The following is a 14,141-nucleotide window of genomic DNA, read 5'->3' on the forward strand; positions in this document are numbered from 1 at the left end:
GTATTTAAGCTATAAGAAATTCCTAACATATAACCTGGGATAGCTGACAACCTCTGCACAGAACATACCATGGACTTTACCTGCTGCATATATCTGTATGTATTTTCATGCATTTTTCACCTTGTAGCATACATTTCTTTTTAATAGCACAGAATATATAGTCACAGAATAACTCCTCTCATATTTTTTCCCCAAAGAAAACATTTTAACTTTAGGAAAGAGGTGAAGGCATTTTAATAAAACAATTTCACATGTCTTCAAAAAATCTGTGTCAATATTAATTTCTAGCCTGGGTTCAGTAAATATGACAAGCTTAATTAAAATATCTACAAAATGTGGTAGACTGGAAAAATAGTTCTAATGAGATACTAAACAAGATTTGAGGTTCCAAATTTCCTATGGGTCAGGAGATGCTCAATCCATATACACCTCATCCCTTCAGTATTTTTAATTATTTATTTTTATTTATGTATTAGGCTTAGAGACAGTAACAAACAAATGAAGAGAAGAAAATGTGTTAGGTTTTGGAATCAGTAAGAGAAACCTCTGATATTGAATGCTCCCTTAAAGACAATTAAGTAAAGGTCATATTGTTTCAGTATCACTTCTATCCCATTCTGAAATGGAGAATTCTGAGCAGCAATATGCACTCCTCCCTCTGATAAGTGCACAACTAAAAGTAAGATGCTCCCAAAGAAGCAAGAATATCAGCATTGATCTCTGCCTGCTATTTGGCTTTCAGCTAATACCACATCCCCAAAAAATTTTTCTACTCACCTTTTCCTCTCCATTCAAACCTTACATACATGTCAGAAATTATCTGACCAAAGAGTATTTCACATAAGGAGGAAAAATGCATCTTCAGGAAGTTCCACTTTTTCTAAAGCACAGGACAAAATCTCCATTTGCTGTTTCAGGATACTATCCATTAGTAAAATCAAACACTGCATGCTAAAACAGAAGCATTTTTACCACAATCCTTGGAAATACCTAGCTATTGAAATGTGCTCAAAATCTCTGTGCACACTTCAGTGCTCTTTGCAGTGTATTTGTAATTTGTAATTTAAAAAAAAAAAATCCTCCTATTTTTACAGACTCCAGTTCCACAAAAACCTTAAGGAAATGTTTTTCCAGTGATGCATTTATCCACAGAATTAAAAATATGCAAATATTTAAACCAGGTTCCTATTTCTCCTATTTGCCACTTGTTAGCAGGAAAATTGCAGCCTTCTCATGGCAATTTTACTATTTATTACCTTTTATTAAAAGTGTGTTACACAAATACAATACCAAAAAATTACCCAGCCCACTAGTAAGTTCCACGGTGGCATGTCTACCCTAAGTAACTTCTTGAAACTCATTCTACTTTATCCTGAAGAACGATCAGCTGAAATCAGGATTTTATGGAGAATAACTTACTGGTTGTAGCAGAACATGGTCAAGGGAAATAAATCAGAGCTAAAAGCAAATGTATGGGAAAATAAGCAAAAAACATACAAACTGTTTAAATCACTAGGTCTTCAGCCTTTGGAGTTACAATGTTCAATATGCCTCAGAATCAAGCATTCTTTTTCCTGTAGCTATGACAGAGCATTCCAGTGATGTTTTTATAGCAGTAACTGTATCTTATAGGTCGAAGTGTGCCAATACTTACATGCATGTAATACTTCTCCATTTGGACTGGACTGTAACTTACAGCTTTGGAAATCAGGCCAACTATGGCCCAGTATGTAATTCCACCATCCCAGAAGTAGAATAAGACTCAAACTGGATAGACAGAAGAAGCTGTCACAACTGCTCAAATCCTCAACTGTACAGCAATGCTCTCACGAATCTAAATTTCTAGAAAAATCTAAAATTCTAAAGATTTTTTGGAGGATGGAGGTTCCCCTGATTTGTCTTTACTTTTAAAATCACTAGTTTTCAAGCTCTGAAAAAGGAAAATTGGATTCAAGGTATAGGATAAATAATATTGTAGCCACATGATGTGAAATGCTGAACCAGCACAGGTTCACTCTGCCACTTCACATTTATACAAAAAGTTTTGTAGGATATCTTTGTCCTAGCAGATGGCAGATCATTATCATTCGACCTCCACCAGTCAGATAAATCTAGTATCAAGTATCAAGCCAGGATAAGTACCATAACATGGTCTCTTGATAATTCAGCTGAAGTGCCATAATGCAGTTATGTGTGATCCAGATCAAATTTATACTGCCAGGTTATTTGATAATACACAGATACAGCATTAGTGAACACAGAGCCACAGGCTTCAAACAACTTTGAGTATCAGAACCAATATATACTAGCTAGCTTCTACTCTGTTCTTAGCAAATTCCCCTGGTTTTTTTGCTGTCGTTAGCTGGAATTCTACTTGGCCTTCACACTTAATATTTCATGGTGCACTTGGGCGTATGTTGTCATAGCGGCGATGTTGATAAATGATTTTTGAAACATATTCTGCCATTTTATTTTTATGTCTACTTCTGAAATTGTATGAAACCACATTAGTACTTAAATTAAACTGAAAATCTCCCAAAGATTTTCATCTTCTTTTTTTCTCCATATGGAATAATTTTCCCTTATGTTCCTATCTATTTTTTACCATCCTTCACGCAGAGATAACACTAAGAAAGTACTCAATCCCCATTTTGCTGTTTTTGCTGAGACAAACGTTTGGGGAGACTGCTTTTAAATTTTTCCTGTTCCCTACATGAAGAAGATGGAGAAGAAGAGCCCTTGTTTTACAGAATCCCAGAAAATCACTTGAATTTTGCTCCAAAGTTTCATGGAGATTATAGGGAGTAATCAGAAAAGACAAAATATTTATCATTTGAAACTATCTAGATTGAAAAAATATTCTGTTTATGTTCCTCCTCAAAATGTATTTTCCACAGCTTTGAAAAGTTAAAGTGCTCTGAGGATCTGATCCAGATTAGTTTTGTATCTTTCCAAAGCCAACTATTAAATGAAGTGGACTGGACGACTTTGTAAATGATTCTATAAAAGGAAGACAAGAACAACTATATTTTCTGTATTAGGACTCTAATTTACATATGCAAAACAGGAACACACAAAACCTTTTGTTTCATTGTGTATTGGAAGAGTCAGACAATCAGATCACATATAAGAATATTTTTCTGCACATTCAGTTTTGCATGCTCAGTCATCTGCACACATAACTTTGGGATCATCTTTAAAGACATAGCCAAAAATCTGGCGTTTCAAACACTAACTAACGTTCTGTTATTAGATACAGATACTTCCAGGTAAGAAAAAGACAAAATGAAGTGATATTTCCCTGTCTTTGATTCACCTACTTCAAGTAAGTAATCTGCAAAGAACTATTCTATTATAAAAGATTTTTTCATTCCTCTGTGGTAGCTATCAACTAGACACAACACTTTGCATACCTCAAAAACTTTGAATAAAATAAAATGGAATAGGAATATTTGATCTGCCAGTACTGATCAATAGTTCTTAATCAAAATGTGATGGTCTAACTCATGGTCTGCAACATGATATGAGGTGGAAAGACAAGATTATTGAGAAATGAGCACTAAATGCTGTTATCTGTAATATTGATACATCACAAGTAACGCCTATGAAGCATGAGTAACGAGCTAAAAGCTATATAATAAAGTCTGCCTATAGTAAGCCTTACTTCTGGCATATTCTTTACACTGGGTGGTAACGATCTACTAATTTTTCTTCTAGAAAAGATCTTGAAGATAAAAGGAATGTGATAATTTAAAAAAAGAAAATTAATTCAATTAAATTCCTAAGGCAAAAGTGAGAGACAAAGGGAGATGGAAACATACTACTAATCACAGATGTACTTTGTGGTTCCTCAAGTTGTTCCAGGAGCTTTGCCCTTGGTACTGATGACTGTCCAACTATTTACAGTGCTTTGCTGAGCTACTGTCAGAATTAGCATGCTATTAGGGGCTAGGATCAGCTTCCTTTACCAAGGTTCAGGGAACAGTCAGAGAAGATAGGATGCCAAGTTGCATATTACTTCTTTGGAGGATATAAACCCAGGCCATTTTCAAAAGGCAGAGGGGAGCATTTTCAGCTACTTTCAAGTTTTTTCAAATTTTAAATAGAACCTAATTCCTAATTTACAAAAGAAAATAAATTTTTTGACCTATTTATTTCTGGTTATTCTAACTTTTCCTCTCCTTTCTCTTCTCTCACTGTTGTTTTCTTTTTGGTACTAGTAAGAAATTATGGTCTTCACTTAAAGTGCAGGTCTGGGAATCAGGAATTTGTTGGGTTTTTTTTTTTTCCCCAAAGACTTCCTGTGCAGCCACAAATTAACATGTTAACCTCTATGTCAGTTCTTACACCTGATAAAAGAACTTTACCTTTGCATTTATCTATTTTACAGAGTTTCTTCTCTCCTTCTGCCTACAACTCTTAATTGCTGATAATTTTAATCCATTCATGTTTGTAAAGTATTTGAGGATTTCAGGATGAAAGGTGCGAGAGAAAAGCAAAGTATATTATTTTTGTGGTAGAACGCTTTAATTAAAATATCATGCAATGGTTTCAAATAAACCACTCTTTCCTATGATCTACATTTAAGGTTGTTGTCTACCCTTATACAGCAAGAGACAGGCTCTTCTTGAAGGTAAGTCATATGAGGATCCTGACTTCAGCTGATGCTGTCAGGCCTGAGAGGAGCTTCCCTCTCCAACAATGGGGAACCTAAGAAGTTTACCTGCTGCCTTTGTGAATATCTTCCTTTGTTATCTAGTCCCTAATATTAATTGTGTGCCTTATTTTGACATCACTATGAACGCCTCAAAATGCCAAGAAAAGCAGACTAGTAAATGAAAGAGCAAATGGTGGGTTGAGAAGTGTTTGTTCCTTTTATTCACAGGGCTTTTCTAACGTTACAAGATACCAGGGTTTTTCAAGCTCACCTGTAATCTTATTGGGGAAGATTTTCAAATGCAGCTGAATGAAATCAAGATCATAAGCCATGTGGCTGTGGTTTAGAAGACAGATGTTTTTCTACAATCTATTCTAGAGTTTTGGCTGTGGCCCTATTCTAATTTTACTGCCTTCATCAGATTGCCACTTTTCCCTGCTGCAGGCAACAACTGCTTCATTTACGCAGCAGGGCCTCAATTTCCAAACGAGATCCAGCCTCTAAGAAGAACAAACTGTTCTAGCAATCATCCCAGAACTTAGCAGATGTACACCACTTGCTACTGGTTCTGGTTTACTGCTGAAGCATCTCCTTTTATTGTTTCCCAAGGGATGCCTTCCACGGTTTACCCACTAAATGCTCTACCTTTCTTCTCCCTTGTTTATCAATGCTTCAAGAATCATGTCCATAGTTATGAAATAATGAAGGATTCAGGGTTACATACATACCTGTTCCACAAGTACAGAACAAGGTGTCTAAAGGCAAGAAAATTCATTAACACTGTATGCCTTATTCATTATAATCATCAAATTTGGAAAGTCGTTTCATGGGTAAATGGACCTGAGAAACAGATGAGAGATTACACATTTGCTAACATATTCATACAGATGAGCCTCACATACGAAAACAGGGCCAACCTGCTGAGGCTAGTTTGTCGATTACCACTGACACATCAGATCTGGAAACAAATCCCACTGATTACGACAGCATATGTTTTGCGTATGGTGGAAATAAATGCACATCTTTTACGTAGAGAGTTTTCAAGTATAGAAAACAATCTATACTTGATTTTGTAGAGTGTTTTTTTTTAAATGATGCTGATATTCATGAAACATTTGTGATTATTCAGTAAACACATAACTTCTTCCTCTTCAATTGTTGCAAATTATTACTTTTTTAATATAAGAACTGCCCCCATTTCTCTAAACATCTCTCAGACTGAGGATCAGTTATATCATGATTTGTGCTGTGCAGTATCTTTTTTAACTGTATGGAGCTATATACCCAGAATGTCATATCTATAATTTTACAGATGGTGACGTCTCTTTGCAGGAGCCTCCGTTCCCTTTTTCTGGACAAATTTCAGTACAATTTATGCTGTTTCTCTCACTGTGGACATTGTAAAATATTGTTTGCCTCCCACAAATAGCCAGAATTTTAACATAAGCAAGCTTGGATGGCTGAAGAAACAAGGAAGGATGAGACGACAGTTGTGGGGAGGGGGAACAGCAGTCTAGAAACATTGAGAGTACCTGTCTCAGAATTGACAACTGGAGCTTTCTAAGATCAATGGCATTTTCACCTCATTCAGGGCAAAATTTGGCACTCTCTTCATCCAACCATACTTAGGATCCCACAGCTGAACTTGTTAATGAAATTCCCTCTCACAGTTAAAAATAAAAAACAAAAAAATACTGAATATGAATGTGGAAGAAAGGCAATTTGATGTTTGTAATTATCGAGGTAAACTCCACGACCTGCTGAATGTATGCAAAATGGACCCTGAACAGTGAATATAAAAGTGGCATGTGCAAAGAATAAGAGTAAGTATTGAGACTTCTTTCTGGTAGAGCAAGTCATCATACAGGATCCCTACCATGAGCAACAAGGGGGCTTCACTGAAAGGTAAGACTTTTGCCATTCACTTGCTGATAACTTTTATATTTCTTTAAATTTAGATTGAATTAGGAAGTAACTGAAATGTAACAGCTCTAGAAACTCAGGTCATCCAGCTACCTTGTCTTCCAGTAATAGTTAAACCTGCCTCCACCTCAAATGTTTAGTGTCCAAAGCTTGGAATTAGAAGGCAGCTTGATCCCTTTTTTACTCAGTCTTTTGTCTCCTAAGACTGCACTGGGCAGTGTCACAGAAAATTGGCTTGAGGGATGTGACACCTGTACTTCAAGGACTGGATCCAGAATGCTTTGCTATACCACTCAGAAGACAATGACTAAAAGTCATTATCCACAGGTCTAGAAGTAATTTTGTAATATGTAGTATTTTTGAAGTTAAATATAATCTTGAAGTGAATGTTTTCATAACCATCTTCAACTTTCTAAGCCAACAAGTCTCAGGTTTTCGTATTCATAGAATTATTCCCCAGAGTACTTTCCTAACTGCAGCATGTGGCATGTACCTTGTTCATAGGGGAGGAGGAAGGCTTACTTCAATACTGTGTAAATGCACTTTTCTTGAATTTAGAGCTAGAAAGAAACTTATCACATGATAACATAAGGGACAGCTCTGCTGATTTATGGAGTACACTTTAATTTAGCATTGAAAATAAGTCTAATGAACCAATACAGGTGGCAGGCCAATTTCCAGAAGTAAAACTCTCAGAGCAGAGTGTTCTTTGAATAAGTACATTCATTTACTAAATATTTGCTTTTAATTTTTTCCATTGTTTTTCTGTGCATATTTTATTTCACTGAATAGAAAACTTGACTCTCTTAAGTTAATATTAAAAGTTTTAAACAGATGAGGTTTTGTATTTTAGATAATGAGAAGTCCTTTATCAGTTTCAGAAGCTCAGGAGAAAAGACAAAAGTTCTCTCTGATTTCTTAGCAGTAGGCAACTTAGGGTTAAACTCTAAAGAGCAACGCAGCACAGCTGCTGGAAATCTTCTGAAGGAACTCTCAGGACAATCAAAACCTTAAGAGAATGACCTAACCACCCTCCCACAAAATCAATTTAAACTCCAAATGTTTGTGAAGAAGAAAAGGACCTGTGGGAGAAGGAGGAGGAAAAAAAAAAAAAAAAAAGAAAGAAAAAAAAGAAAAAGACTAATCTATTTTCCAAACTTAGATATCTGTGCAAATATAATTATGTATTTATATTTACACTGTGAAGAAGTTTGATTATTTTCTTCCATTTATCCCTATGTAATAAAGTCAGCCACAATAGTAAGAGACTTCAGAACACAGTGTACACTGCAGCACAGGTTACCTTGTGTCAAACTCTGTAGCAAGCTCTGCTATACAGTCAGGATGACAGAGGGGAGAAAGGATAACAGAATTACAGTGCTTTCCTCCTCCATCAGTTTTCAGCAGCCAGTACAGGGGGTACTCGGAGGCACGTGACAGCATGGCCAAAATCACCCAGCATCTGGCTCTGAGAGCTACTTCTAAATGCACATACAAGTCAATGTGATTCTACTGTGGTTTGTTTTAAACCTGAACAGGTTTGTTGCTGGTGGTCCTTCTGGTGTCTAACATGCTCCTGACAAAGGAAGGAGTTACCTCCTTGCCAATCTGCCCCAATGGATCTGCCAATTGCCAAGTTTCCCTTGGGGAACTTTTTGACCGAGCAGTTGAACTTTCACACTACATCCACTTCCTCTCTTCAGAAATATTCAACGAATTTGTAAGTACTCAGCCTTTTCCTGAGAGTGAGAAAATATAAAAATGCAATTTAATACTTTTTAAGTACAAACATATGTTAACATATTAAATTCTTCAATAAGTAAACAAGTATGACTGCTGCACAGAGAGCGATAGTCCCAATGGTGACCAAATCTGTGTACAGTGCTGACCATTGCTAAGATCCCCAACACTTCTATTAAAAGATATCATTTTCCCATCATTCTTTATCTATGGGACAAGTTTGTGTTGCTGGGTGCCAGTTTCACTCTAAAGACTCACCAGAAACTTTTGACCTTTACAGCATAAAAGTAGTGATAAAAGCAATGGAACAACAATTAGTTAATACAGTGTTTGAATCATAGAATCATAGAACAGTTTAGGTTGGAAGGGACCTTAAAGATCATCTAGTTCCTGCCATGGGCAGGAACACTTTCCACTAGACTAGGTTGCTCAGAGCCCCATCCAACCTGGCCTTGAACACTTCCAGGGAAGGGTCATCCACAACTTCTCTAGGCAACCTGTTCCAGTGCCTCACCGCCCTTATAGTGAAGAATTTCTTCCTTATGTCAAATCTAAATCTACCCTCTTTCTATTTAAAGCCATTACCCCTTGTCCTGTCACTACTCATCCCTGTAAAAAGTCCCTCTCCAGCATTCTTGGAGGCCCCCTTCAGGTACTGGAAGGCTGCTTTAAGGTCTCTGCAGAACCTTCTCTTCTCCAGGCTGAACAACCCCAATTCGCTCAGCCTGTCTTCATAGAAGAGGAGCTCCAGCCCTCTTTGATCATCTTTGGGGCCCTCCTCTGGCCTCGCTCCAACAGGTCCCTGTCCTTCTTATGTTGGGGGCCCCAGAGCTGGACGCAGTACTCCAGGTGGGGACTCACAAGAGAGGAGTAGAGGGGCAGAATCACCTCCCTTGACCTGCTGGCCACACTTCTTTTGATGCAGCCCAGGATACAGTTAGCTTTCTGTGCTGCAAGCGCACCTTGCCATGTCCTGTTGAGCATCTCATCAACCAACACCCCAACGTCCTTCTCCTCAGGCTTGCTTTCAATCCATTCTCTGCCCAGCCTGTATTTGTGCTTGGGATTTCCCTGACCCATGTTCAGGACCTTGCACATGGCCTTGTTGAACTTCATGAGGTTCACACAGGCCCACCTCTCAAGGACCTGTCAAGGTCCCTCTGGATGGCATTTCTTCCCTCCAGCATGTCACATCCATCACACAGCTTGGTGTCGTCAGCAAACTTGCTGAGGGTGCACTCAATCCCACTGTCTATGTCATCAACAAAGATGTTAAACAGTGCTGGTCCCAATACTGACCCCTGAGGAATGCCACTTGTCACTGGTCTCCACTTGGACATCGAGCTGTTGACCGCAACTCTTTGAATGTGACCATCCAGCCAACTCCTTATCCACCTAGTGGTCCATCCATCACACCCACGTCTCTGAGTTAGAGACAAGGATGTCATGTGGAACATTGTCAAATGCTTTGCACAAGTCCAGGTAGATGACATCAGTTGCTCTTCCCTTATCCACCAAGGCTGTTGAACTGAAGATCTTCTTACTTATCTGTTTCAATAATGCCTGTCCTTGCTGATCTGCAGGATGAACGCTATGCTCAGGGCCGGGGTTTTATTACAAAAGCTGTTAATGGCTGCCACACGTCCTCCTTAACCACTCCTGAAGATAAGGAGCAAGCTCAGCAGATTCATGTAAGTCCCATTTCTAATGTCAATCACCATGAGACAGAGTGGGTGGAGGGAGAGAAGAGGGGGAGTTAAGGAACAGAGAAGCAGCAGACAGAGAGAGAGGGAAATCAGCTCTAACAGAATAAAAAAGCCAGGAAGAAGAAAGCACCAAAAAGCCAAGAAAAGTTGATTTAACATATGCTGATACTAAGTTACAGACTATACAGAATACATAAGTACCGGTAACTTTCATCCTCCCTTCCTTTTCCTGTATGTTACATTCAGTCATTGCATATTATTTCCAATTACAATATAATCTCATGGAGCAATGCCAGTTACCATGCTTGTATAGTACTGAGAACACTACAACCTTTGAACATTATCTTAAAACACTTTATATACAATTACTATATTAGAAAAACATAAACATACATTGCCTCTATAGTGAATACTGTATGTAGGCAGAGGTAAATAATTTTCCAGCAACTGAAAACTCTGACATTACTAAACAAATGCTAAATAGATATTCTTGCTGTTACCAGTAGGCAAAAGCAGTTACCAGTAGTCACATCATCATCCAAATACAAAGACTCTAGTGCAAAATACCACAAAATACTTGTAAAGAGAAACATGCTACATACATCAATTTAATAATTATAAAAGATGAAGATGGTCTTGTTCAGCCTGTGCTCACAGATACAATTTGAAAATACTCTGGAGAAAAAATAAGCACAGGTGTATGAATGGGGGTGTGCCACAGAGAAATCTTTATCAGTTTCATGGTAGTGATATCCTTGCAATTCCAGTATTGCCATCTTCTCAGCGTGTCATTAAGAAAATCTAGTGGGAGCAATAGAATTCACAGCCCCAGATACTTAACAAGTCTGGCTGTGTTCAGATCCAGCGCATCTAGCAAAGAAGAAATGGTTGAATACTACCATAACCATAAGCTTTATGAATTTTTATTGTCCACAAGAAAAGACAATTTTTAAAACTAGAAAGCTATTGCTGGAAGCACCATTGTTCATAAGGGAGGACAAATGAGTTACATAGAGGCAATAAAAGCTACTTAGTGGTTTACCATAATGTGCACCTTCTACTCAGTACTAAACTTTTTAAGAAAAAATCATTGGATTTTAAAATGTTCATCAAAAATCAGATAAGGAGTTCTATTTTTTTCACAGACATGAAACACAGTTGTGCTTGCGAGTGTTTAACATGGAGAGGGTTTAATGATATTTTCCATTACAATACTGTAACTGCTTGTGCTAATATTGTAAAACATGATGACAACAATGACAAACTTCAAAAATGCAATTGCACAGACGCATCTAAGACAGGGCAATAGGGCATGTTCAGTGGTAGGTCCTGGAATAAGTTCCCAAATCACTATATCTGAGGACATTGCTCTAAATGCCTCCTAATACTGCCAGCATTTAGCCTTCCTATTTTAACTGCCTTTTCTTAACATGGGTGAGCAGCATGAAGACCTGCTGAATTTAGTACTGGGAGTGCTGCGCTCCTGGAATGATCCCCTGATCCATCTGGCCTCTGAAGTACAAAGAATCAAAGAAGCTCCAGACACCATCCTCTGGAAGGCTGTAGAGATTGAAGAACAAAACAAGCGGCTTCTAGAAGGAATGGAGAAAATAGTTGGGCGGGTAAGTATTAGGTCCATAACATCCTTCAAGCCTGTTCCTGTAAGAAAGACACATACAGTGACAGGCCCTCCCTACCTGGAATAGGAAAGGAAACAGTAGGTGTGAACGGGAAAAAAAGAGCCAAGACAGCTGAATCTGAGAGCTTTTCACCTTTCTTCTTTCAGCCTTCTTTTCTTCTGCTATCTTGTAATTTCTAAAGAGACAATGTGATGTGACTGGCAGAGCATAATCCAGCATACTCCCAGTCCTGCTTCAAGGGAAGGTGTAATCATCAGGACTGGTAATCATCATTCTATTTTTGAGTATTTTGAATTTGCAATCCTGATTTTTTAAGGATGTGTCTGTTTTTTCACATGCACATACTTATACGTATGTTTTAGCATATTTATACACATCTGTATACATATAGATATTGTGTATAGTTTTCAGAAACAGTTACTGTGTTTAAAACTGTTCTGGAAGTCTGGGCTATTGCAAGGATGTGGCATACAGCAAAGTAATCTTGGTATCTTTCATTTCTTTTTGCAACATACTGGTTCCTCTGAACTCTGGCTCTGACTCAGTTCCCCCTACACTTGTAAGGTTAGACAACAGGGCTGTTGTCTGACAAAACCCATACTTGAATACCCATTGTTATCAGTAATTGATTGAAAGCTTTCCTGAATAAAATCAGCTCTAGCCTGTTTATTTTTAAAGGGTCCTCTGTTAGTCCCTGAGTATATCATTCTGTCAGTGAGCTGGATGTTAACAAGAGGTTCTGACTTTACTGGCTTTTGCTTAGGCTCTGAACATTTGAACAACATTAAGAGTGCCACCATCACTGTATCCACCACTTTCCACTGGATCACTCATGGTCTTTCTTTCAGTTAGGTGTCTCTTTACTCAGAAACCTTAGTCCATCCAGGCCACAAATACATTTATCAGTGTAATCAAATGCATCTCTATCCCATAATCATGTGTAAAAAGGGTGCAGGCGAGGATCCAAAATAACAGCAGAAGTCACATACTGCTACAGTTACCCTGTCACCACCTTCTCATTCACATTATTTACAGAAGGAGGTTGAAGACAAGACTGGCAAATTCATTAGTGTCAAACCATGTTTTTGAGTGATAGTAGGTCCAGGGTTCTTTTGCCTGTTGGTTAAACTGAGTGACAGAGGCTCCACAGATACTCTCCTATGTGCTTTTACAAAGTACAATTTGTGGGAAATAAGAAAGATGTGCAAGTACCAATAGGAATGGACTTCCTTCCTGCTATGAAAGGTAGATTTTTGTGATATGAGAAAATTAATGATTGTCTCTTTCAAACAAGGAAACCTAAACCAGTCTTCACCTCAGATACTAACTCACTACATGATTTCCTACACATAGCTTTCTAACATTAGAGGTCACTGTATCACTCAGCATTTTTTTTTTTCTTTAAATGGAATTTGAGGTAGAGTACATCTGAAGATGTACTGTTGAGAGATTTCACTGGTAACATGTTCTTGAAGCTGCCTGTATCAGAGAGATTACCTAAGAGATGGGCCAAGACAAAGCTGGAGATACACACAAAGAAGTTCTAGGAACAATTGCTAACAAAGATTTCAAGGTGGAGGGAACCAAAGAGAGATGTCACTGATGAGTCTGTGCATGAAGGTTTGATTTCTCTGCAGTCAGATTCCACTGGACATTGGTTAACACGCTAGTTCTCTTAAAATACTACTGACACACTTAAGCTTTTTACATATCTTATGGAAATAAACTGAAAAATCTGACAAATTCATTCAAAATCTGCATGAAGATAAAGAACATTATACAGAATAGTGGGAACCATAACAGGAAACACTTTACAAGCCATACACTAGCAACTAGCATTCCTCAAGGCCAGTATTTTAAATGCTCTGTTCTATGTCCAGTCAAATTCACTATCACTTACGACAGTATCATCTTGTGTCTTTAGGTTCATTCTGGTGAGATAGGAAATGAAGTTTACTCTCAGTGGGAAGGCCTTCCATCCCTGCAACTCACTGATGAGGACTCCAGACTCTTTGCCTTTTACAACCTGCTGCATTGCCTCCGCCGAGATTCCCACAAAATTGACAACTATCTCAAGCTTCTGAAGTGCCGCCTAATCCATGATAGCAATTGTTAAGTACTCATGGGCCTAATCACTTCCTGAAGTCATTCATCATGGTGTTGTTGCTTTGCCACTTTTCACTGCAAAATTCATGAAAAGTCACACTGTACAGTGTCGGGATAATCAGTAACTTTCAGGCATGTTTGTGTGAATTCTGGCTGCAACTACTAGCACCATGTATCTTGGTGTTTTAAAATGTTGTAAATTACTTGTATGACAAGAATACACTTTTCTGTCTAATCTCACCCAGTAGCATTTCAGTGATAACTAGATCATGCAGATACAAATAAAAATGTTATTAAATCCAAAAGCGCATAACACTGAGTGGTATCAGTGAATGAAAAATAGCTGGTATGGTTTATACCTTTAGCAGT

The 14,141-nt window shown here is 38.0% G+C and overlaps 1 protein-coding gene across 1 annotated transcript; it reads left to right on the forward strand.

Moving 5' to 3' along the window:
• Positions 1–6,534: 6,534 nt before the first annotated feature.
• Positions 6,535–13,782, forward strand: PRL (prolactin). The gene is made up of 5 exons (XM_009480258.2): positions 6,535–6,562; positions 8,119–8,300; positions 9,904–10,011; positions 11,469–11,648; positions 13,591–13,782. The coding sequence occupies exons 1-5, from the start codon at positions 6,535–6,537 to the stop codon at positions 13,780–13,782; spliced, it is 690 nt and encodes a 229-aa protein (XP_009478533.1).
• The last annotated feature ends 359 nt before the right edge of the window (positions 13,783–14,141 follow it).

Source organism: Pelecanus crispus, chromosome 2 (genome assembly GCF_030463565.1).
Source record: "Pelecanus crispus isolate bPelCri1 chromosome 2, bPelCri1.pri, whole genome shotgun sequence".
Classification (NCBI taxonomy): Eukaryota; Metazoa; Chordata; class Aves; order Pelecaniformes; family Pelecanidae; genus Pelecanus; species Pelecanus crispus.